Here is a 21,428-nt window from a genome sequence, read left to right as displayed (position 1 = left end):
TGCTTGGTTATCTATTAAATTAAGGCACATGCAACAAAACATTGCGCTCATTAAAACTAATGGCTGTTTTATTTTGCAGAACAATATGGCCTAATGACATCTTTGGCAGCCACTCTGAGGATGAAGTCCAGACCTTACTGAACATCTACTTCAGACATCAAACCCTGGGTCAAACAGGAACTTTTGCACTGGTGGGCTCAAAACAGGATCTGACAGAAATCTCTGTCAAATTGATGGAAGTCAACGGACAAATACGGGACATGATCCGGCAAGCCCAGGGTTACAGAGCCATCACGGCCTTCCTTCCAGACTCCAGAGTTTCAGGTTCAACTCTTTGATGGTATAAAACTGTCCCATGTATTTCCTCTGGTCCAGTCTGGGGCTGCTGCTATAATCTCAGTGGTTAAAAGCACTCTATTCTGCTCTCACTTGGGAATAACAAACTCCTCCTTTCTCTTCTTGATCAGAATGTCCTATATTCAGATTGTCATACCTGCAGCAATATTGTGTTTTTTTTGTTTTTTTTTAGATCAGATAGGTTGCTGTTGCAAAGCAACTTAGGCTTTTATTGCACTAACACTTGATGTTGTCACAAAGCGACCAATTTCTACTGAGGTCAACAATTTTCACAAATGACATACCAAAGCTAAACAATTCAGTTATGTTTTACTTTTCAAGGGAAAACGTGCAATTCTTCACAGAAGTGAAAGACTTTTACTGTATCCTGAAAGAATGTATTTTAATATCAGAGCATTGGAAAACAGAAAAAGGGAGGCCTCATTACTTGGTCCAAGTTTTGGGTCTTTGTGTGTATGTGTGTATACGTGCGTATGGGTGTTTAGTGTGGCTTGACTGTGCGGTTTCGAACTGACGACCATCATAGATGGGAACTATGGATACTGATTTATGTCAATTGTTCACATTTAACTACTTTGACCTGCTGCAGATCTACTGTCTCACAACCCACATGCATTGCTGACGTGTGGGTTGTCTATTACCTAAAACATCTTACTCTATCCTGTACCCGTGCAGCTTTTAGCTAATAGACAAACTATTTTTATTATTTGCAAGAAGAAAATATGCTTTTATCAGACTAGTTTCAAAGAAAACAAATATTTTATTTAATCTGTTAAATATGCCAAGCTTGCAAATTCTATGTTTGATAAACTATCATGTTTATGAACAAATGCTAATTTTAAATGAATAATTGTACATAGTGCAATGGGAGCTTTACTCAGACTCATGAGATTGTATTTTTATGAACTTACAATTTGACTGGCATATAGAGTAGAAGAGATAGCTACATATTTGTAAAGATTCCAGAAGAGCTGTTGGTGTAGCCTCTCAACTTGTAAATACTACTGCCTTTGCAATGTACTGTACTTTGGTGTTCTGTACACTTATGCAACAATAAAAATAAAACTTACATTTATTAAAGATGGTTTGTTTTTGTTTGTTTTTTTTAATTTGGACTAATTATAATAATAATTGATAATGATGGTAGCAGTAATGTTCTTAAAGGTACTAATAATCATGTTTTTATTAGTATTATTATACTGTATAAATAATGGCTAAACAAAGGTCTTTCCTAAAGTGGATATGTAATAAAAAAGAATACATTTACACACACACACACACACACACACACACACACACACACACACACACACATAGATGATAGATAGATAGATAGACAGATTGATAGATAGAAGGAAAGCATTTAAATGCATGCCGTGTCCGCTCTCTAGTGGTCATTTGTGAGAGTGAATTAAAAATGGAGAAACAATGGTATTAAATGAATGAAGCCTGACTGAGTTTGAAATTATCGGGGAAAATATCCCATAAATTTCAACTGTCCACTTGAATTTGTTAGATAATTTTTTTTTAAGACATCAATATTGTCATTTATCCAGGATCTCTATCTTTGCAATTTAATTACCTCTCGGCCTCTTGGTGCAAAATAAGTAACCATTAGGAAATCGGGTGCTTCTCACTTAAAAGTAGTTTGTTGTTAAATACATTAATTGAGTTAAATGACTCTCGCTCCCCTGGCGACCTGTCCAGGGTGTACCCCGCCTCTCGCCCGTTGACGCTGGGATAGGCTCCAGCCCCCCCCGCGACCCTTAATGTGTAGGAATAAGCGGAAGATGACGATGGATGGATGGATGGACTCTCGCTCCCCTCTGAACATGACTCTTATTTTGAAGGCGCGAAAACTTCCGGTATCCTCCTGCGCGCGAGGTTCGTCTTGCTGCAAAGAGGGCTAGTAGGTTCACGCGTAACAAAGTTAATATGTGTATGTACATATAAAAGAGAGAAAAAGACATATCTATATCAGGGGCTTGCCCTTAACAATTTGTTCACTTACGCTGGAATATGAATTCCGTCGCTCGTCGTCATGGTAAGTGACCGTAACGAATATTAAACTTTCCGTCTGGTTGTATTAAATAGTTAGCTGCGTAACCTGACATCTGCTAGCATGTTAGGTGTATAATCTTAACATTGACAAACCAACTGTAGCATATGCTAAAGCTGTAAACGCTGTTTTAGTACCAGGTTAGCTGTACTTTAGACAGTAAAAGTGATTCAACAGTACCATTGGCTCTGGAACGTGTCGCCGGGGAACAGCTTAGCTTTTCTCAAGGTTAAATCACTATGTGTTGACTAAGATTAGTTTTGACGATAGCCTATGTCTCTAGCTGTGTCAAAAAGGAAATTTTAGGGCTCACTCAAATCTCCGGAATGGAATCATCGTCAGAGAGCATGTTCGACACACTGAAAGATGCAATCTGGAAAGGTGAGTTAAGTTGTTAAATAACAAATATGTAACTGCTGAACGTCTGTATTTGTGTAATGTAATCAGGTAGCATGAAAACAAATAAGTTGACATGTCTGTCTCACTGTCAGTGGAGCGTGAACATCATGTTGCACTCAGGTTTTACATTTTTAATATTGTAAAGTCAGTCAGGATGATATCTGCACAACATTCTCTGTCCTGAAAATAATGCAGTCAAATATAATTTATCAGGTATTGCAGGTTTAAACTGTATTACTGCACCATTTTTATTTTCCATGACAGAGCTGGGGCCACTGAACACTGACTGGTTTGATGTACTGTCGGCTCAAGCTGTCATTAATCAGGCCGCTGGCTCTGATCAAGATGACATATGCGCAAACCAGGAGGGACATTTTAAAACCCCATTCGACAAAACTTCTGTGGAGAGTCAGTTATTCTCCACCCCAAAGGTTTTCAGACACAGTCGTGTTGTATCACCTGAAACTGAGGATGAGCAGTCATTCGCTGCTGAGAAAGGTACTGCATGAGAGAAATCTTGCCATTAAAATGAATAGATTGCTGCTAAATTATACGAGTCTATTCTTGTTCAAATTGAGGCTTGTCCCTGTGATTCATCATGTTTAAGAACGTTTTTCTTTGTGTCCTGCGTTAGAAAAAGAAATTTTGCCATGGACAAAAAGAAATCCATGTTTGTTTCAGATTTCAGGAGAGGGGTGAGTGCAACAACACTGATACTTTGCTGTTTAATTTATTACTTGTTATGTTCCAGGTTAATTTTCCAGTTGGCTTTTTGTCTACATCATAAGTAGACATTGTGTTTATTTTGTTTTAATGCTGTTAAAATGCTACAGGTATTCAAACATTTTTGTTAAATTAGTATTGTTTCGTCTGCCTTTCCTTTTCAGACACCACGATTCAAAATATGGAGCTATCCAGACCCAAACCCAGGACTGTTTGGGTGAGATTTATTCCCATAATGTTCTCTTGGTAGTTGCGTTGGATCCAAAATAAAATTGTATGCAACTATCACTGATTGATATGCTTTCTTTTGTTGTCTCTACAGATCTGTTCCACATCCCACAAAAATCCCCTGTAAGTTTATTTGATTTGCCAGCTGGCTTTATTTTGTTTAAGAAAATGTCAACTTGATTTACTGATGAAATTATGTTTCTCTGCTTTATATTGTTTTTTTTTGGTGTTTTTTTTTAACAACACAGATAAGCTACACCAAACATATATCTGAAAGTCTTGGTGCACAGCATCTGGATATATCATGGACCAGCTCTCTGAATACCCCACCACCTCTGGCATCCACCCTGATTTTGTGTAAGCAAATTTATTGGTACTGTTTTATATCAAAAGTAACACAGACAATATGTTAATTGACATGTGTGTCTTCTCAATGCTGTAGCTAAAACTGATGCAAGTCCCAGCCCAGTGACGCTTACTAATGACCAAAGTGTTCAGGTGAGTATTTTCCGGCTTAAATACACAACATCCAGGACATACTGATCTCCCTGAATGTCCTGGCGAGTGCATTTTATCTCAGTGACAAGTTAAAAATGATCAGCCTTGCTCGGTATTTTACCTGTAAAATAAAGAATGGCTTGACAGCATATGATCTAAAATGTAAACCGATGATGTGCTGATAGCATCTAGAAGCCTAAGCTCTTATATGTTACCTCAAAAAGGCAGAAATGCATCTATTGAATTTTACAGTAAAATAAACAGTCCAAATAGTTTCTGAAACTGATTTCCTGTCTTACCTTCCTCAGTTTGTACGGAAGCTGTTCCCTTCTCTTTCAAATGCATCCAACATCGGACCTGTCTCACCAAAGAGCAAAGACCTGCTCAAAGTTCAAGAGGGTAATGTATTGTTTGTATATATTTTGCTAATTTATTTTGATTAATATGGATGGTAGTTCACTGGTTCTAAATGTGATTAACTTAAGTATGCATTATTTATTTTGTCATGCAAATTCTTTTTCTCGCAACAAAACTACATTCTGTTATAAGCACCTGGTGGTCTATTTCAAGAGCTGTCTCGGCCACCTGTGAGCTAGAAACAAAACTGACTGCTTGTCTGTAATCAACAGATGCTGATTTTTATGAGGCCGACCAGAACCCACCAGAGTCCCCCAGCTCTCCTCAAGGTTCGCTGAATCCCAGGGACAGAATCTGGAGACAGAAGCTTACAGATGCTATTGAGGATGGAGCCGATGGTAGCACAGTTGCAAGTGTCCCTGATGAGGCTGAAAATGCTCTTTCACCATTTTTCTCCAACAGTAGTTCAGCTCTAAGAAAAGTGAAAACTGAAAGAATTAAAAGGAAGCAGATAATTATAAATAAAGACCCTGGCTGCGGCTCCCCAGATATTTTGATAGAAAACAAGGCTGCATCAGCAGAACAAGGAGAGGCTGATCAGGATTTATGCAGAGTTCTCTCATCCTCCCAGCAGAAAAGTCCGGGGAAAACTGGAGACATTGGAATGACCCAGTGGTCTCCATTTAGTTTGTCTGAAATTTCAACTACCTCTGTGGATTCCTCTTGTCCTAATAATCCTGACGCACATGTGGAAAACAAAGAGCTACAGAAGGACTCTTCGTCTGCTGCTCAGTTAGTCAAGCACTCATCAGACTCTGGATTTGTCAAGAAAAAGAGAACATTTGTTTACACCGTTGAGACTTCGAAACCCAAAGTGCTAGAAAAAGAGAGGCATTCTCAGAGGATGGACTCATTACAAGGTGTTGTAGTTTCTAGTCAAACATTTGTCTCATATGTGAAAGTATTAACTGAAAAGATGCTTTAATTCTTCTGTTAAAATGACAATATTTTATCTGATTGACTGAATTTAACCTTGTTTGACATTTTTTGCTTCATTCCAGAACACAAATTGGATGTTGAGCTGTTTCCAAAGGGCCAAAATGTAGCAGAATATTGCAGTAAACTCCTTGATGGCAAGAATGTTCAGAAACGGGAGCATATGACTGAAGAAAATCTACCTCCCCCTGTTCAGGCAAAGGTCCAGGATTTTGACATGTCACAGCTTTGCAAGGCTTTTGCACAAGACTTCAGCCAAACATCAAATCCTGATAAAGTGTGTAAAACAGAAGCTGATACGCCTCAAAAAAGCTTCTCTCCATCAGCTTGTTTGACAGCCTTGAAACAAGCCAAGCACAAAGCAAGACAAGCAGGTCTTCTCAGTAGCCGTGAAGAGGTCTGCCACCAGATATCTGCCACGACCCTCAACAACTCCATCATTGAGGGAACAATAAGTGACAGTGGTTTCCATTCTGCCGTGGCTGATATTACTCATGTAACTGCATCTTCTGCTACTCTTCCCATTCTTGGGAAACAATGTCAGACTCAACAGTTGATTACTTCTGATTCTACAAAAAAAGAAAATGGGATAGATCACCTGGAGGATATTTCACTTGGAGCCATGTTTTCTAGTGGACTCCAGGAAAAGCACACATTGACTCCTGATAGAGAATGTGAGCATTCAAGGAACCCATCAACACAATTGTCGAGTAGTGCAAAAGCACCTATTGATAACAGTGCTCCATGTACTGCTCAAGCTCATGGCAGTCTGCCACAGAAAACAAGTGCTTCTCTCCCTCATGTTCCTGCTTCAGGATTCAAAACGGCTTCAAATAAGGGAATCAAGATTTTGACTGCCAACCTGGAGAAAGCCAAACGTCTCTTTGAAGAGACAGAAAGTGAAAGTCTTCTCAGTGATCAGTTCACCAAATGGAGCCACGACACTAAAGATGATGTTAGCTTGAATCCCAGGTCAGTGAACAACTCAGCCTCTGCCTCAAACCATCCACCTTTATCAAGTGACAAAGTCAGCGATAGCCAGCTCCACTTGACTGCTTCACAGAAAGCTGATGTGACTGAATTGTGCACTCTCCTGGAAGGAGCAGATAGCCAGTTTGAATTTACTCAGTTTAAAACTGCAAATCAGTGTCAAGACAGTGACTCCTCTCTCCAAAAAGCAGACAAAGAATTTGACCCTGAACTTCTTTCAGGTATAGACTTTGATGACAGCTTTTGTTCCGTTACTGAAAAGAGTGGCATATATGGCAAAATAACCTCAGTATCAGCTGGTAACACAAATATGGACACAAAATCCACAGATGTGTCATTCCCAAGTGAAATGAAAAAAGATTTGTCTCATGGACATGCATCTTGTTCCTCTGAGTGTGTTTCTGAAGGTGCAGGATTTAAAAAAGCAGGAGGAAATGTGGGAGTTTTGAAACAGGGCCTGAGCAAAGCTAGCGCTGTTCTGCAGAAACCTACGACTGATGCATCAGGAAAACAAAGTGGTGACAACGATGCAGAACCTAAGCCTAATGATGGTGTGGATAATAACACTAGAACACCTTTGCATCATGAAGAGGAGGATTCAAAGGTCGCCAGCTTTTCTCCCAAACACTTTTCCTACATGAAAGACTTCTCCACAGATAGACGAGTTACAGACATGAGAGATGAAAATGCTCCAAAACATTTTGAAAGCAGCAAAATGGACATAACCACATGTCAAAGTGGCTTCCAGATGGCTAATGGGAAAGGGATTTCTATTTCAGCAAAAGCAATACGCGAGGCTAATGCTATCTTCAAAGACTGTGAACTTGAGGACCGTAATGATTTCATGCCCATAAAACAAAGAAGCAATATAGAAAGCATTAATGGAACTTATAGGGAAGATGATTCAAAATGTAAAGGCACTTATGGGATCAAAGTAAACTTATCTGAAGAATCTGTCAGAAGACACACAGAATTGGAAAATGCTAAAGTAACAAACGTAGCTGCAACTGCAAAGCCATTCTCCTCTCCTTCATGCACATCATCTAAGGTTATAGGTTCAGCTGATGTCTTGTGCAATGGTGTGGGGTTCTCCACAGCCAGTGGGAAGAAAGTGTCTGTGTCAGCTGATGCATTAACAAAAGCAGCACGCCTGTTAAATGAAGTTGATGCTCCTGAGGACACGAAGCGAGCAAGAACAGGTCATCAGCAAACTAATCTGTCCGGTGGATTTCAGACAGCTGGTGGCAAAAGAGTTTCTGTTTCAACTGAAGCTATTAAGATGGCAAAATTACTGTTGAGTGAATGTGATGAATTTATGGATCCAGCTAATCTAAACTCCAAATCATCCAAGACTCCACTTAAAGATCCACCACCACAGAATACTGGATTTCTTACATCTAGTGAAAAGCCAGTGGCTTTTTCAGCTGAAGCCCCCCTGAAGGCCAAAGCTCTCTTTAACGACATCACTGTCAGTTCAGAGACCCCAGAAGTTTCATGTACAAGGAAATGTGGCAAGACACAAGATAATGCTGAAAATACTGTGACAATGAGTTGTGGTTTCACAACAGCAGGGGGAGCAACAGTCCGTGTGTCACAGAAAAATCTGTTGAAAGCAAAAAAACTCCTGAAAGACTTGGATGGTTCTTTTTCAGCACAAGTAATGGAAGAGGCTGATGATTTCTTTGGAGGCCCTGACATTATGGATTGTAATGATCAATCTGTAAAATACGAGAAAACTGGTGAAAGCATCAAACAGAAGAAGAACATTTTGCAATTCAACAACACCCAGCAAGAGAAAGCACATATTTCTGTGGACTCTGAAAACATGAGTGCTGGAGGGGTTGTTTTCCATGAAAAGAAGCTCCATGATAGTGATTTGGAAAATCACAATGGTGTTTTTAAGAACACATTGGCTCTGACTAAAGCACCTTCTATGCATGCAAATTCATCTGTAATGACTGAGCCCCCCTCCTCTTCATCCTACACAGTGCAAAACAATACTGGTTCCTCTCTTGTTGATTTAAAAAACGGATTCTCTAAAGCCAGCAGGAAGAGCTCATCAGTGAAGGATGATGCAATTACAGAAACAGTGTCTCTGTTGAATGAAAGTCTTACTTTTGAGGACACAGATAAACAACCCACATCAAACGATACAAAAGACACACCGCTAAATTGTGGATTTCAGACAGCCAGTGGCAGAGGAGTCGTCATTTCAGCTGCATCCCTGAAAAGAGCCAAATCCCTGCTGAGTGAATGTGATGAAGTTGAGGATGAAACCACTGAAAAGATGCTTCCTCCTGACGATGTGGAGATTAACAGAAATCACTGTGCGAACACACCAGATGTGAGTAATACAGTTACTCTGCGTGCACTTTCATCTCCACTTTGCATTTCTTCAGAGAATATTGGTTTTTCGTCAATGGGAGAATTCACCATTGGTGGTGGATTCTCCACAGCCAGTGGCAAAAAAGTGTCTGTGTCAGATGATGCAGTAGCAAAAGCAAAGTGTCTGTTAGACGAAGGTGTAACATCCGAGGATTCATGCAAACAGCTCAAGCAAAAAAAGGATGATTTTCCACCACCAAATGTTGGATTTCAGACAGCTAGTGGCAAAGGAGTTGCTATTTCATCTGCTGCTCTCAAGAAAGCAAAATCCCTTTTGAGTGATGATGCGGAAGTTGAGGATCCAACTGGTACAAAACCAATATATTCCTCTACAGTTCAAGGCCCACCTGGATTTCGTGGCGCTAGTGGTAGGCCATTAGTTTTTTCCTCTGAGGCCATCCAGAAAGCAAAAGCTCTCTTTGATGACATTGGCTTCAGTGAAGAGATCCCAGCTGTCTTGGGCAGAAAGAGTGACAAGAAACCAGTAACAAGCCCAACTACGACCCGTAACACAGATGTATCAAAAAATAAAGATGTGCCAAGAACTTTGAATGTCAACAAAGTAGGTCACAAGACAGAGCCTTCAGAGGAATGTGCTCCTCAGTCTCATCTGTCTTCCTGGGAAGAAAGCAGTTTTGTCAAAGAGAGGTTGCCCTCAGATGCATTCAAGTTTAAAGAGGGTGACGTTGGTCCCCCAGTGGTGGGCTACCTCCATGGAGAGAGAATCCCTCGCATGTTGGACTGTGAAATAGATCAGACAAGACACAGTAAGACACCTGAGTTCCCAAGAACAGAGAATTCTTCAGTTGTGAACTTGAAGTCACTCAACCTCACCGGCTGCTCTGAGACTCAGCAGAGGTTACATGCCCAGGAAGCACTGGACTGCACTAAAGCTTTGTTGGAAGATGAGAGTGTAGCAGGCGTCTCAATGACTTTGGAAAATATGCCACCACAAGAAAAAACAAAATCCACCAACAGACCTGTAGAGGAACAAAAAACAACAGGAAAAAGACTGGCAGAAGATACAGATATGACAAGTAAGTGTCAGAGTGAAGTTAATTCCTAAGTTGCTGTAATGTTTTCATCTTGCTACTTGCGTCATGGTTGCGTTATGAATATTGCAATGTTTTTAAGTAATGTCTTTTGAATATTTTAGCTTCATGAATTATTCTAAATTAAGAAATAAATCTTGCACACAAAACATAATTACCCAATATTAATAACTGCTTTTTGATAAAACAAAAATTTGACACCATACTTTTAGCAACTATGTTTGCTGTTTTTGTAGCTCAGCCACCCTTGAAAAGACGATTGCTGGACGAATTTGACAGAACACTTGATAGTTCAGGAGGACCAGGGCTTCATCCGGAGCGCAGTTCCCCAAATGGTAAATACATACATATAAATGCAACAGAAATGTCCAGACAATATATATTCTTATAAATGATGAAATACATATTCATGGAATATATTTATAGCTGTGTTTTCTCACTCATGTAGGCATAATGAAAGACAGGCGAGTATTCAAGTATAGCGTCTCTCTTCAGCCAAATGTCACACTGCCGCACAGGTGAGCTGCCTGTAAAATATTGATAATGCTTTTAACAAGACAAACAAGGCATCCCAACTCAGTCATATATTTTTTATATCCTACAGGAATGGGAAGAACTATGTGGAAGCCAGATTACAAAAGGCAACACAACACTCAACCCCTGGAGACAGCAGATTGTCTCAGTCCAAGGCCCCGTCATTTGTTCCTCCATTTTTCAAGAATACAAAGATAAACACTCCAAAGAATAACGCCGTCAAAGACAATGCAAGAACACCTTCCACATTTGTTCCCCCTTTCAAAAGACAAAGAACTTCTGTTCAAGAGTGCTGCTCGAAACCACACAAGGATGAGGACAAACACCAAAGTGTCACTGTAGCACCCTTCAACAGCAACACTTTTGTTCCACCCACTAAAAAAAGAAAAAGCAGCTTGGATTTATCTGGTAATAAAAGCAGAGAAGACATTCAGAAAGTGGCCTTGGCTGAGCCTACCGATAATGAAAACCACCCTGTTGGCTATGCATCAGAGGATTGTACTGCAGAGGCTTCAGGTGTGGGCGACATGTTAAATAGGAGCCAGGGTAAGATTTTTGGATAAAGTCACTTGAAGTGGAATAATTTGCCAGATAATAGAGGAAATCATTATGTTTATGGTCTGTTGACAGAGACAATGCAGAGTCTTCACAACATCGAGCTGGCTCGAGATATGCAAGCCATGAGGATCAGGAAGAAGCAGCGTCAGACCATTCGGCCTCTGCCGGGGAGCTTGTTTCTAACCAAAACCTCAGGAGTGACAAGGATTCCATTGAAAGATGCTGTGAATGGAAAGCCCCCTGCCAGATACACTGCAAAACAGGCAAGCAATTGCACTTAAAAGCATTTTTTTCTGTCATTTTCTTACTGTTTAATTGAAAATGAGAACGCTAACTTCCTGTTAACATTTTTTGTGGCAGCTGTATGAATATGGAGTGCATCAGCACGTGTCTGAGATCACCAGTGAGACAGCCGAGTCTTTTCGATTCCCTTTAAAGCTGTTCCTCAAAAAGGACGCATTCAAAGATGAAGGTGGTGTACAACTTGCTGATGGTGGCTGGCTGATCCCGAGCAATGATGGGACTGCCGGGAAAAAGGAGTTCTATAGGTATCAACAAGTTGAGTTTTACATGGTTTTTTTTTTTTCTTGTAATATTATTGAGACTGAACTGTGTATGTCCCACTCTGTCGGCAGGGCATTATGCGACACCCCTGGTGTGGATCCTAAACTGATCAGTGAGGAGTGGGCGTACAATCACTACAGATGGATTGTGTGGAAGCAGGCCTCCATGGAAATATCCTTTCCGGGAACAATGGGAAGCCTCTTACTCACCCCAGAGCAAGTTCTCCTCCAACTGAAGTACAGGTAGGTTTGTAATCATCTACTCAGAAACAAATGTATTTGTATAACTTATCACTTATGAAGTACAACGGCTTACCAGTACTTTTAATTCATTCATACAAGAATGTAAATTAAAGCAATTTAAGGCATTTGTCCCCCGGATTATTAAATCTGCTTAATTTTTTAATCTCTTGATCTCAAGATACGATGTTGAGGTGGACTGCAGTCGCAGGCCAGCTCTGAGAAGAATCATGGAAAAGGACGACACTGCAGTCAAAACCCTGGTTCTCTGTGTTTGCGGGGTCGTCTCCAGAGGTCACTCTCCTGCCAAAAACAGTCACAGTGACGTCAAAACTCCACAAGGTGCCAAGGTTGAAAGCCCATGTGCAGTTGTTTGGCTGACGGATGGATGGTATGCCATCAAAACCCAGCTGGATGATCCTTTGACTGCCATGCTTCACAAAGGTCGCCTGGCTGTTGGTGGGAAGCTGATCATTCACGGGGCTCAGCTGGTGGGATCGCAGGAGGCTTGCTCACCCCTAGAGGCACCTGAATCTCTCATGTTAAAGGTATGCTAAAGGCGGTGTCTATTCTATCGCTCTTTCCATAAAGTTCAGTCCAAATATCATGTTGACTTGTTCTTTCAGATTTGTGCCAACAGCAGCAGACTTTCTCGTTGGGATACTAAGCTTGGATTTTACAAGGATCCACGGCCGTTTCTGCTTCCTCTCTCCTGCCTCTACAGCAATGGAGGACCTGTGGGATGTGTGGACATGCTTATACTCAGAAACTATCCTATACAGGTCCCTTGGTTATTTATTAATCTTCTGTAACTCACTGTTGGTCATCATTGATTGCCTTGTAACAGCTTACTTTTTTATGTTGACCCAGTGGATGGAGAAGAAATCAGATGGTGCTGTTGTGTTCCGTTCTGTCCGTGCTGAAGAGAAGGAGGCGAGACGCTACAACAGCCTCAAGCAAAAAGCCATGGAGATCCTTTTTGCAAAGATTCAAGCAGAATTTGAGAAGGAGGAGAAAGGTAGGAGGGAGTCATCGATGTCATCATCATGTTAATTGCAAACTCTGTTGGAATACATTTGACCAAATTATGTCCAGATAATAAGACCCTTCAGCGTAGAAGACAAACAGTCAGTCGTCAGGATCTTGCAAGATTACAAGATGGAGAGGAGCTGTATGAAGTGGTGGGGGATGACCCAGCTTACCTGGAGGTAAACAGAAACATACCTCACATGCTCTCTCAAGTCATGTCATGTTCACAGGGAATTTGCCTCACAAATACCTGCTTATTATAGTAATAGTAGTATTACATGAGTATTAAAGCGTGGCCATTGAAGACCGACTGAGAAAAAAAACTTTATTACTGATTTACTTTAATTCATATTTGAAACATTTTGTCATTCATTTTAGTTCAGCGTATGTTGGTAAATTTAAATTAGGGTTTATTGTTATGTGTAAACAGGTCCTTACAGTAGAAAATTATGGAAATGTATTGGCATAAATGTGTATGACCCCTGATTATACGATTATACGTAGAGTTTTGATTGCAAATCTGTTAACCTCTTTGTTCAAGGCTCATTTGAGTGAACAACAGTTGGAGAGTCTGCGGTCCTACAAGCAAGCACTAATGGAGAGGAAGCAGGCTGAGCTGCAGGATCGCTATCGACGCGCTCTAGAAAATTCTGATGAGAACCAAGGGAATTGTCCCAATCGAGACGTCACCCCTGTGTGGAGACTCTGCTTTGCTGACTCTGTTCATCAAACTGGCATCGGTTTGTCATCATTTTTCCTGATTTATTTAAATTGATATCCTATATCATTTTCAAATGATGATTTCAGATATTTTTTTTTGTGTGTTTGTTTCAGTTTACCAGTTGAACATTTGGCGGCCGTCCTCTGACCTTCAGTCTTTACTTAAGGAAGGCTGTCGATACAAAGTCTATAACCTCACCGCGTCAGAGGAGAAAAAACGCAGCAGTACTGCAACTGTTCAGTTCACTGCAACCAAGAAAACACAATTTCAGAACCTACAGGTACTGCAAAAACCAAATTGCCTTCACACACAGCATCATTTTGATGCAGCGTTTCTAAATTAGAGAGAAATAAAAAATACACGATTTGTTTTTTCCTTCAGACTTCCCAAGAATGGTTATCAGCAAGTTTTCAACCGAGGATCTCTGCGAATTTCGTGGATCTTCAGAACTCCGAATTTCAGCCGCTCTGTGGAGAAGTTGATCTCGTGGGATATGTGATCACTGTCGTCGATGGACAGGGTAGGTGTTTTTGGTCTTTATTCTTCAACTGTTGTCCTTTACTATACTGTAAACTGAAGGAGTGTTTATGCTTTTGGACACAGGCCCCTCTCCTGCATTTTATCTGGTTGATGGGAAGCTGGACTTCGTTAAAGTGCGCTGTTTCAGCAGCTTCGTTCAGGCAGGCCTGGCAGATGTGGTGAAACCACGTGTGTTGTTGGCTCTGAGCAACCTTCAGCTGAGGGGCCATTCCCAGTACCCCACCCCAGTTGTGTATGCGGGTGATCTCACCGTCTTCTCAACAAATCCCAAGGAAACCCATCTTCAGGACTCCCTCAGCCAACTCAGAAACCTGGTCCAGGTACAGTCCACAGTTGAATACCATTTGACTGAAAATTTGTCTCCGTTATCTTGTTTTCATTTTTGGAGGCCCAAACTTATTTCATAATAATTAAAGTCATAATTATGTTATGATATTATTTATTATTATAGAGCACGAACCTGAAAATGCTCAAGGCAACAAGGCTGAAATTGCATCTGCTGGCAATAACCCAGTTTGGTTTTTTTTCTTTATTTTACCTTTAATCAAAAAAATACTTTCATGTGTTCTGGGTTTAAAAAGCACAGATGCTAAACTCTCATTGCAAATTTAGGCACACAACAAGCAACAGTAATGGGCTGAAGGCATCAAGGTCACTGTGTCAGGCAAACGTCACAGTTAGGAAAGAAAATCTTAAAATGTCACAATTACTTCTGTCATGTGTTGGCAGGGTCAGGAGAACTTCTTTCCCACGGCTGATGAGAAGCTTTCATGTTTCATCAAATCTGATGGCCGGAGCTCCATCGCATCTCCAGCTCTGCAGCCCAGAACGCCGGCATCCTCAACAGCGGCGCAACAAGATATAAAGACCAGTGTGAGTTTATTTGTTTATTATGTTAAATGGGGCTTGTGTCTACTCTCTTAAGCAACAGGCATCTGAAAATAACTCTCAAAATGTTTTCTGAAATACAGAAGTGTCAGCAGTCAATCAGAAGCCACGGCTCCTTCACACCTGTGAGCAGGAACCCTCCCCCAGCAAACTCTTCATCAGAAAAAGATCCAAGAACCCTGAAGAGGAGGAGAGCTCTGGACTATCTGTGTCGCATCCCTTCTCCCCCACCCTTGTCCCACCTGGGCTCAGTGGCTTCACTATATGTTCATAAGACATTCAATCCCCCTCGGAGGTCCGGGACACCCAGCACTTTAAAAGCTGCACAGACTCCCGATCAAAAACCTGTCCTTTCCCCGGTGGTGGATGAGTGGGTGAACGATGAAGAACTGGCGATGATTGATACTCAAGCTTTGCATGTTGGTGAATCGCTGTAGCTGCATATGCTGCATGACGATAGGGGGCACTACAGCTTTTAAAAAAAACTGGACATATGAAAGAATGTGAATATGTCTGTAGTTGTGTTTGTAGTCTCACTGGACTCATTAAAGAGCTGGAATCACTTCAGACTGATGGGAACATTATTTCACAGGGCTCTTATGAGCACAGGCAGCTTTCATCAGCTTTATCGGTGCATGATGACAAAGCCAATCTTGAGACCTTTGTTCTTGCTACAGTTCAACATCAAATTGAGCACTTTGGCTTTTAACATTCCTACTTGTTTGTAAAAAGTGCATGTATTAGTCCAGACTGACGATTTCATACACCTGTATGATGTGTTGTTGTTTTATTTAATTTAATAATAGGTACAGTGTTATTACATCTAAGGTGTTGTATAAATTTTGTTTTATGATTTCTGGTAGGAAAAGTACAGACGTTCCTCTCAAAACTAAATAAGCCACCATTCATTTATCTCCACTTGCACTTTCTTCTTTCTACATCAACTCAAAATTTAGTTGGTTTTTTTTTTTAGCGTCGTTTCAAATTCTGGTCCAGGTGGTGGCGCTAAAACGCTCCTCAAATGTCAAAAACGTAAGAGAAGAAGAGCAAGAATGCCCTCGCTTCCGTAAACAAAGCAGGTGCTGAAATGTGGAAATTGTGTGTCGGGTCTTTGTTTACTCCTTATTTATTCATTTAAAAAAAACAAGGTGGGTATATTTTAACATTTACATTTTTATTTTATCAAGGTCTTAAATAATGTATCGTAAACCTAAGTGGCGTCGCTTTCGTAACTCGATAACATTTAGCAAGCTAACTATTAGCTTGATCGCGGTGAAAAAGTGGAAGTATAATTTCAGAGAAGGTAATGTATTCTTTATTTTTATGTAGATGTCTCAAACGGAAAACTCCACCGTGGGAGAGTCATTCAAGAACAATGACGTAGAATGTGAGGAGAACAACGCCAAAAGTGCGAGGGAACGAGTGTTGAAACAGGTAGGGCTCACCAGCACCGCCTTCATTGGTCCAGCATTTCCTCCAAAAACGGACACAGCAGAGACGGACATTGAAGACAAACTGAGTGAGTTTTATAAAGAGCTTGAGCAGATCCATTCTGATAATGACACAAATGTTAATAATCAGGAGAAATCAGATCACTTTCAACCGCCCGTACCTCCAAAAGCACCTGTAGAGATACAAGACGCAAGTAGACCTGCAGATGCCTACCAGAAACAAGGTGGACCAAAACGGCAATCCAGGTCTCACTGGTATCAAAATGAGCCATACCACCACAGGAGACCCAGGACAGGCAATGGTGTGAATCAGCGATATTCTTCTCCGCCACGCAGGAGACCCCCACATCGAACATTTCACAGGCCCCCGTTCCATGGCCCACCTCTCCCACATCCTCAAAATGCACCACCACACATGGATCCTAACTGGAGACATCCTGGCATGATGGACCACCATCAAGATCACTCTCATTTTCAACCGTTTCCTCAGTTCCCACCAAGGACTGATTTTCCTACTCGGGGCTACTATGAAGATGCGCCGCACTACTTTGATTGGGATGAATATGACTACGAGACTCAGGCTGAGAACTTTGAATGGTCGAGAGATTCACGAGAGGACTGGCCACATTCCTGTGAGGATTATGATGATACACATCAACACTTTGATTCAAGAACTGAGCTGTGGCAGCAGCATCACTGCCCACCCCTTGATCAGACTCCCCATCCTCCTTTGGTGCTGATCTTGATGAGGGGACTACCAGGGTCCGGGAAATCAACCATGGCAAGGTACAGCTACAGAAGTTGTCATCTCAGAACTGTTTCTCTTTTAGTTCCAAGCTTGTATGTATGTTTGTTTTTTGCTCAAACCGAATGTCTTTGGCAGGGAGTTACTGTCCACTGACCCCAATGGGTTAATTCTTAGTACGGACGACTTCTTTGCTTATCAAGATGGCTACTGCTATGAAGCGGGCCAACTTGGAGCCGCACATGAATGGAACCAGAGGAGAGGTACGGACCAACTGCCACATAAAAGTTTTTCTTGCGTGATGAAAATATGCCCTGTGTGGCTTCACTACTGTTTTCAGTCATGCGTGAACAGGGATTAATCACAGAGTGACACAACATCTCTGAAAGACTAATGTGTGTCAGAGTATCATTTGAAAGTAAATCTTACGGTGCTCCAGAAATGTCATGCCTCTATATCATAGTCTAGAAACTTAGTCAAATATATTTGAGTCATATAGATCCCCACACAAAATTATTTCAGAAGGTATTTCAATGACAATGATATAAATAATTAGCATTCCTCCTGATATTGAAAATCGTATCATAGTTGTAATATTGTAATTGCAATATGATTTTTTTTTTTTTTAATATCGATCCTTAATCCAACATTCGGTGCATCCCTAGTCTTAGGTTATGGATACTTATCCAAGAAATATTAAGAACTATACCTCTTTTTCCCCTCCTACAATAAAAGGAGCAGATCACCTGATTGATTGGCGGCCGATGCGGTGTCAGCCCAACAGTTTTCTAAGTGGCTACAATTCTAGAATGTGTGTTTTGAAGAGAGTGTCAACCATTGTTTGTGTTCTTGCAGCTAAAGATGCAATGTATGATGGGAGATCTCCCATTATTATTGACAACACAAACATCCAAGCGTGGGAAATGAAACCATACGTTCAGATGGTGAGTGTCGATATTTTCGTGTCCCGAGTACCAAACCTGCACAGACCCTGACTGAAAACAGCAACTGTGTTGGCAGGCCTTGGAGAGAGGATACCAGGTGGACTTTTGTGAACCCAACACCAGCTGGAAGTTTGATCCCTGTGAGCTGGAGAAGTACGACCTTTATTATTAGTAGTATTTAAAAAAATGCTGTAACAGAAGGTGCATCCTAACCCCACTCGCTGTCTGTTCCCCAGGAGGAATAAGCACGGCGTTCCTCGGGAGAAGATCGCACAGATGCTGGATCGCTTTTATTCTCCCATTTCCATCGACATCGTCATGAGTTCACAAGAGCCACTTCACGTCAACCAGAGGAGTCACCCGGTGTAACCGCAGATGAGGAAAAACACACATTGCCTTTAGCTTTTTCAGGGATTTAAAAGCCAAATAGCCTTGAAGAACAAAACTTATACAACATTCTAGATTTTTTTACATGCTGAAAATTTCTGTAAAAAAAAAAATTATATTTTCTCTAAATTTTCGTGACCATCTTTGCTAGTAAAATTCAAACCTGTGTCATTTTTTTCTTGTATTTATTGTTTGATGTACTAGAATTTTGAACTGTGAGAATCAGAGCTTGTTCTCATTTTCTCTGAATTGATTTCTAGTTGCTTCTTCACGCTGTTTCCTTCTTGTACTAATCTTCAGAGTAACCGTGCGGGTTCTTTCTTTGGGTAAATATTTGTTCCCGGGAAAAAAGTTCCTCTTAGGCATGCAAACACATTGCTGTTTTTCTTGTTCTTGTGACTTAAACTTGCATGAAACTCTAAAATGTTTTTTTTCCATGCCACCTTCCCAGCAGGCGATTCTCTAGCGACACCTTCAATGTTGAATTTATTAGTTTATCTCATGGAATCTGCACTTGTGTTTCCATTGTTTTACGGGACATTTTCCCTTGCAAAATTTTGTAGAGAAAAAAAGCTGAGATTGTTTCAGACGCTTCAGTTGCCAAGCAGAAGCATTTTGTAAGACTTAATAGTTTGAATAGGTTTTTTTGTTGCTGTTGTTTTTTTTAGATCGTGTACAAAACAATGAACAGAGGCAATAGTAAATGTGTTAAATATACAAAAAAAAAACAACAACAAGAAGCTGTTTACATTTGATAAACCCTGAATTTTTTGTGAGACCACTTAAACTTCATTCGTTTACTGACCTGAGCACGGGCGAATGTGGACAAGTGTGTTCTCTCATCTCACAGGAGATTAGATTGCCTGCGAATTCCCTCAGCTACTCATTAAAATAGAGGGCTGTTGACCTGGTTTGTCCCATCAGTGAAGACTCGAGGAAAGCTGTGGAGTCGTAAATGGTTCCTCTGAACTTTTACACCGGTGTTAATCAGAGTCTTCTCTCTATGTGGGCTGAAAAGTGTGTTCAAGTTGGAGTTCTGTTATTTTTAAGGACACATTCCATGTTGAGGCTCCCTGTTGATTTTGAGACAAATAAATATGTTATTTTATCTCTGCTTTCCATCATGCAGACTCCATTGATTCATTCCACTACAAGTCTCTGTACGCACGTCCTCTTTCTGTCTCTGACCCAATTATCTTAACAGTTGTTCATCTGATCCATGTCAGTCTCTCGAAGTGGGTCAAGGATGGAGTCTCAGGTTTTGGAGTCTTGAGAAGACAGAATGACATTGCAATGTAATGATGTGTTCAGAATGTTTGAACTGTTTCAGTCAAAATGGCAAACTAAAGGAATGTGCCATCAAAATCTTGTTGTTTGGAGACCACCTGTGTTGATGTGAACATGACCACAAGGTGCAGAGGTGTGAGTGAGTAAAAATGTAGCAAGAGTTCCATTGCGATTGGATGGCAAGCCTGAGGTGACTTGAGATTCCGCCTCAGGCTTGCCATCCAATCCCAAACCTGAGGTGACTTGAGATTCCGTCTCAGGCTTGCCTTCCAATCCCAAACCTGAGGTGATTTGATATTCAGCCTCAGGCTTGCCATCCAATCCCAAACCTGAGGTGACTTGAGATTCCGCCTCAGGCTTGCCATCCAATCCCAAACCTGAGGTGACTTGAGATTCTGCCTCAGGCTTGCCTTCCAATCCCAAGCCTGAGGTGAATTGAGATTCCGCTTGACAACAAAAATGTGATGTCTGTGATTCCAGTTTGAAAGTCAGGATTCTTCCTGGATAGTTCATTTAATCTGTGAGATTATCTGTTTGAGATTAAAGTAAAACACCCCAAGGTCAAAGTCTGTGATTAAAGTCTAGAGTCTCAAGATCCTGATGATCTGGGACTACATAGATAAATCTCCTGTAAAAGTTAAAGAAATATAACTGTTTGATAAAGAAATGGATATTTATTTTAATATTTTATGTTAGTTTTTATCCACAAATTTTATTAATAGTGTGAATGAGATAGCTGTAATTAGGCCTGCAGTAGATAAATGATTAATAAAAACAGGTTCAGCCTCCAGAGGTGACTGTCTAGTAACCGGCCTGATCCCCGGCTCCTGTTGAAGTGTCCCTCAGCAATAAACTGTACCCCTAATGGCTTCTGATGCCTTCTTATCACTTTGTCAATGTGTTAGCTAGTTAGCACCCACATTAGCAGCCTCTGCTAATAGAGTATGAGTGTGTGTTTATGATTGGAGAGCAAGCATCCCTGGGGCCAGTATCTACAAATAGTAGCAATGGAATAGAGGGATAGAGAGCAGTACAGACCATTTAAGCATGTTTATGAATACTTTTCAAATCTGTTTAACCAAACCACTCAATTATCAAAGTGTTTAGCTGTTTAAAATATTGATATTTTCTTCACAGTGGAAATGAATGGAGAAATATTACCATTTTCTTAGAGAATTGTCAGCTTTCATCTTATGTTAAACAGCATCACACCCACTCTGGATGTCAGCTCTGACAATTTAAAACCACAACTTCCTCTCGCAGCCTTCGAGTCCAACCTCCATCGACAAATAATGAATATCAGATAAGAGAAATTTGTTCTTTATTAGCTCGTGTTGTTTTAAGTGTGACTTGACATTTGTATTTTTTTGATTAAACAGCCTCCAAGGGCAGAGTACAGCTCCCGCCTGCCTGCTCTTCTTTTTATGACAGTCCGTGTTCTATCTCATTCAGCTGTTTGCGGCGTCTTGCTTATGTTGCCTTTTTCTGCAGGAAAAG

At 40.8% G+C, this 21,428-nt stretch overlaps 3 protein-coding genes across 5 annotated transcripts in view; all 3 read left to right on the top strand.

Moving 5' to 3' along the window:
* frya (furry homolog a (Drosophila)) overlaps positions 1 to 1,421 on the top strand; it is a 42,434-nt gene extending 41,013 nt beyond the window's left edge. For both annotated transcript variants that reach the window (XM_086216553.1, XM_086216552.1), the window contains one exon: positions 80 to 1,421. In XM_086216553.1, coding sequence (XP_086072679.1) covers positions 80 to 338 — 259 coding nt within the window. In that variant the 3' untranslated portion in view covers positions 339 to 1,421. The remainder of the gene's footprint in view (positions 1 to 79) is intronic.
* An 807-nt stretch (positions 1,422 to 2,228) lies between these two features.
* On the top strand, positions 2,229 to 15,701 carry brca2 (BRCA2 DNA repair associated). The gene is made up of 27 exons (XM_086216551.1): positions 2,229 to 2,401; positions 2,700 to 2,797; positions 3,080 to 3,313; positions 3,450 to 3,510; positions 3,703 to 3,755; positions 3,861 to 3,889; positions 4,015 to 4,123; positions 4,209 to 4,264; positions 4,573 to 4,663; positions 4,894 to 5,541; positions 5,683 to 10,029; positions 10,281 to 10,379; positions 10,493 to 10,562; positions 10,649 to 11,124; positions 11,209 to 11,399; positions 11,497 to 11,684; positions 11,772 to 11,942; positions 12,121 to 12,487; positions 12,566 to 12,721; positions 12,810 to 12,957; positions 13,035 to 13,147; positions 13,510 to 13,708; positions 13,803 to 13,969; positions 14,071 to 14,209; positions 14,293 to 14,549; positions 14,959 to 15,102; positions 15,201 to 15,701. Exons 2-27 carry the CDS (start codon positions 2,743 to 2,745, stop codon positions 15,552 to 15,554), a joined length of 8,922 nt encoding a protein of 2,973 aa, XP_086072677.1. The 5' UTR covers positions 2,229 to 2,401; positions 2,700 to 2,742; the 3' UTR covers positions 15,555 to 15,701.
* A 435-nt stretch (positions 15,702 to 16,136) lies between these two features.
* n4bp2l2 (NEDD4 binding protein 2-like 2) lies at positions 16,137 to 21,074 on the top strand. Of its 2 annotated transcripts, XM_086215257.1 has the most exons (7): positions 16,137 to 16,265; positions 16,447 to 16,636; positions 16,739 to 17,354; positions 17,452 to 17,576; positions 18,169 to 18,257; positions 18,334 to 18,410; positions 18,494 to 21,074. In XM_086215257.1, the coding sequence occupies exons 2-7, from the start codon at positions 16,447 to 16,449 to the stop codon at positions 18,624 to 18,626; spliced, it is 1,230 nt and encodes a 409-aa protein (XP_086071383.1). In that variant the 5' UTR covers positions 16,137 to 16,265; the 3' UTR covers positions 18,627 to 21,074. The 2 variants fall into 2 exon arrangements, with proteins under 2 accessions (XP_086071383.1, XP_086071382.1); XM_086215256.1 differs by having other exon boundaries at positions 16,447 to 17,354; positions 18,494 to 21,071.
* Positions 21,075 to 21,428: the final 354 nt, after the last annotated feature.

Source organism: Aulostomus chinensis, chromosome 10 (assembly GCF_037954235.1).
Source record: "Aulostomus chinensis isolate RoL2024-O1b breed Wild chromosome 10, RoL_Achi_v1.0, whole genome shotgun sequence".
Classification (NCBI taxonomy): Eukaryota; Metazoa; Chordata; class Actinopteri; order Syngnathiformes; family Aulostomidae; genus Aulostomus; species Aulostomus chinensis.
Note: the sequence above shows the minus strand (reverse complement) of the source record. Positions and strands in the feature narration are given on the sequence as shown.

Excerpts from the sequence above, each read along its gene's own strand:
- brca2 (XM_086216551.1), top strand. The coding sequence starts at position 2,743 with ATGGAATCATCGTCAGAGAGCATGTTCGACACACTGAAAGATGCAATC. Across the intron at positions 13,970-14,070 it reads CACAATTTCAGAACCTACAG|ACTTCCCAAGAATGGTTATC; the intron begins GTACTGCAAAAA and ends TTTTTCCTTCAG. Across the intron at positions 15,103-15,200 it reads AACAAGATATAAAGACCAGT|AAGTGTCAGCAGTCAATCAG; the intron begins GTGAGTTTATTT and ends TCTGAAATACAG.
- n4bp2l2 (XM_086215256.1), top strand. The coding sequence starts at position 16,447 with ATGTCTCAAACGGAAAACTCCACCGTGGGAGAGTCATTCAAGAACAAT. Across the intron at positions 17,577-18,168 it reads TGAATGGAACCAGAGGAGAG|CTAAAGATGCAATGTATGAT; the intron begins GTACGGACCAAC and ends GTGTTCTTGCAG. Across the intron at positions 18,258-18,333 it reads TGAAACCATACGTTCAGATG|GCCTTGGAGAGAGGATACCA; the intron begins GTGAGTGTCGAT and ends CTGTGTTGGCAG.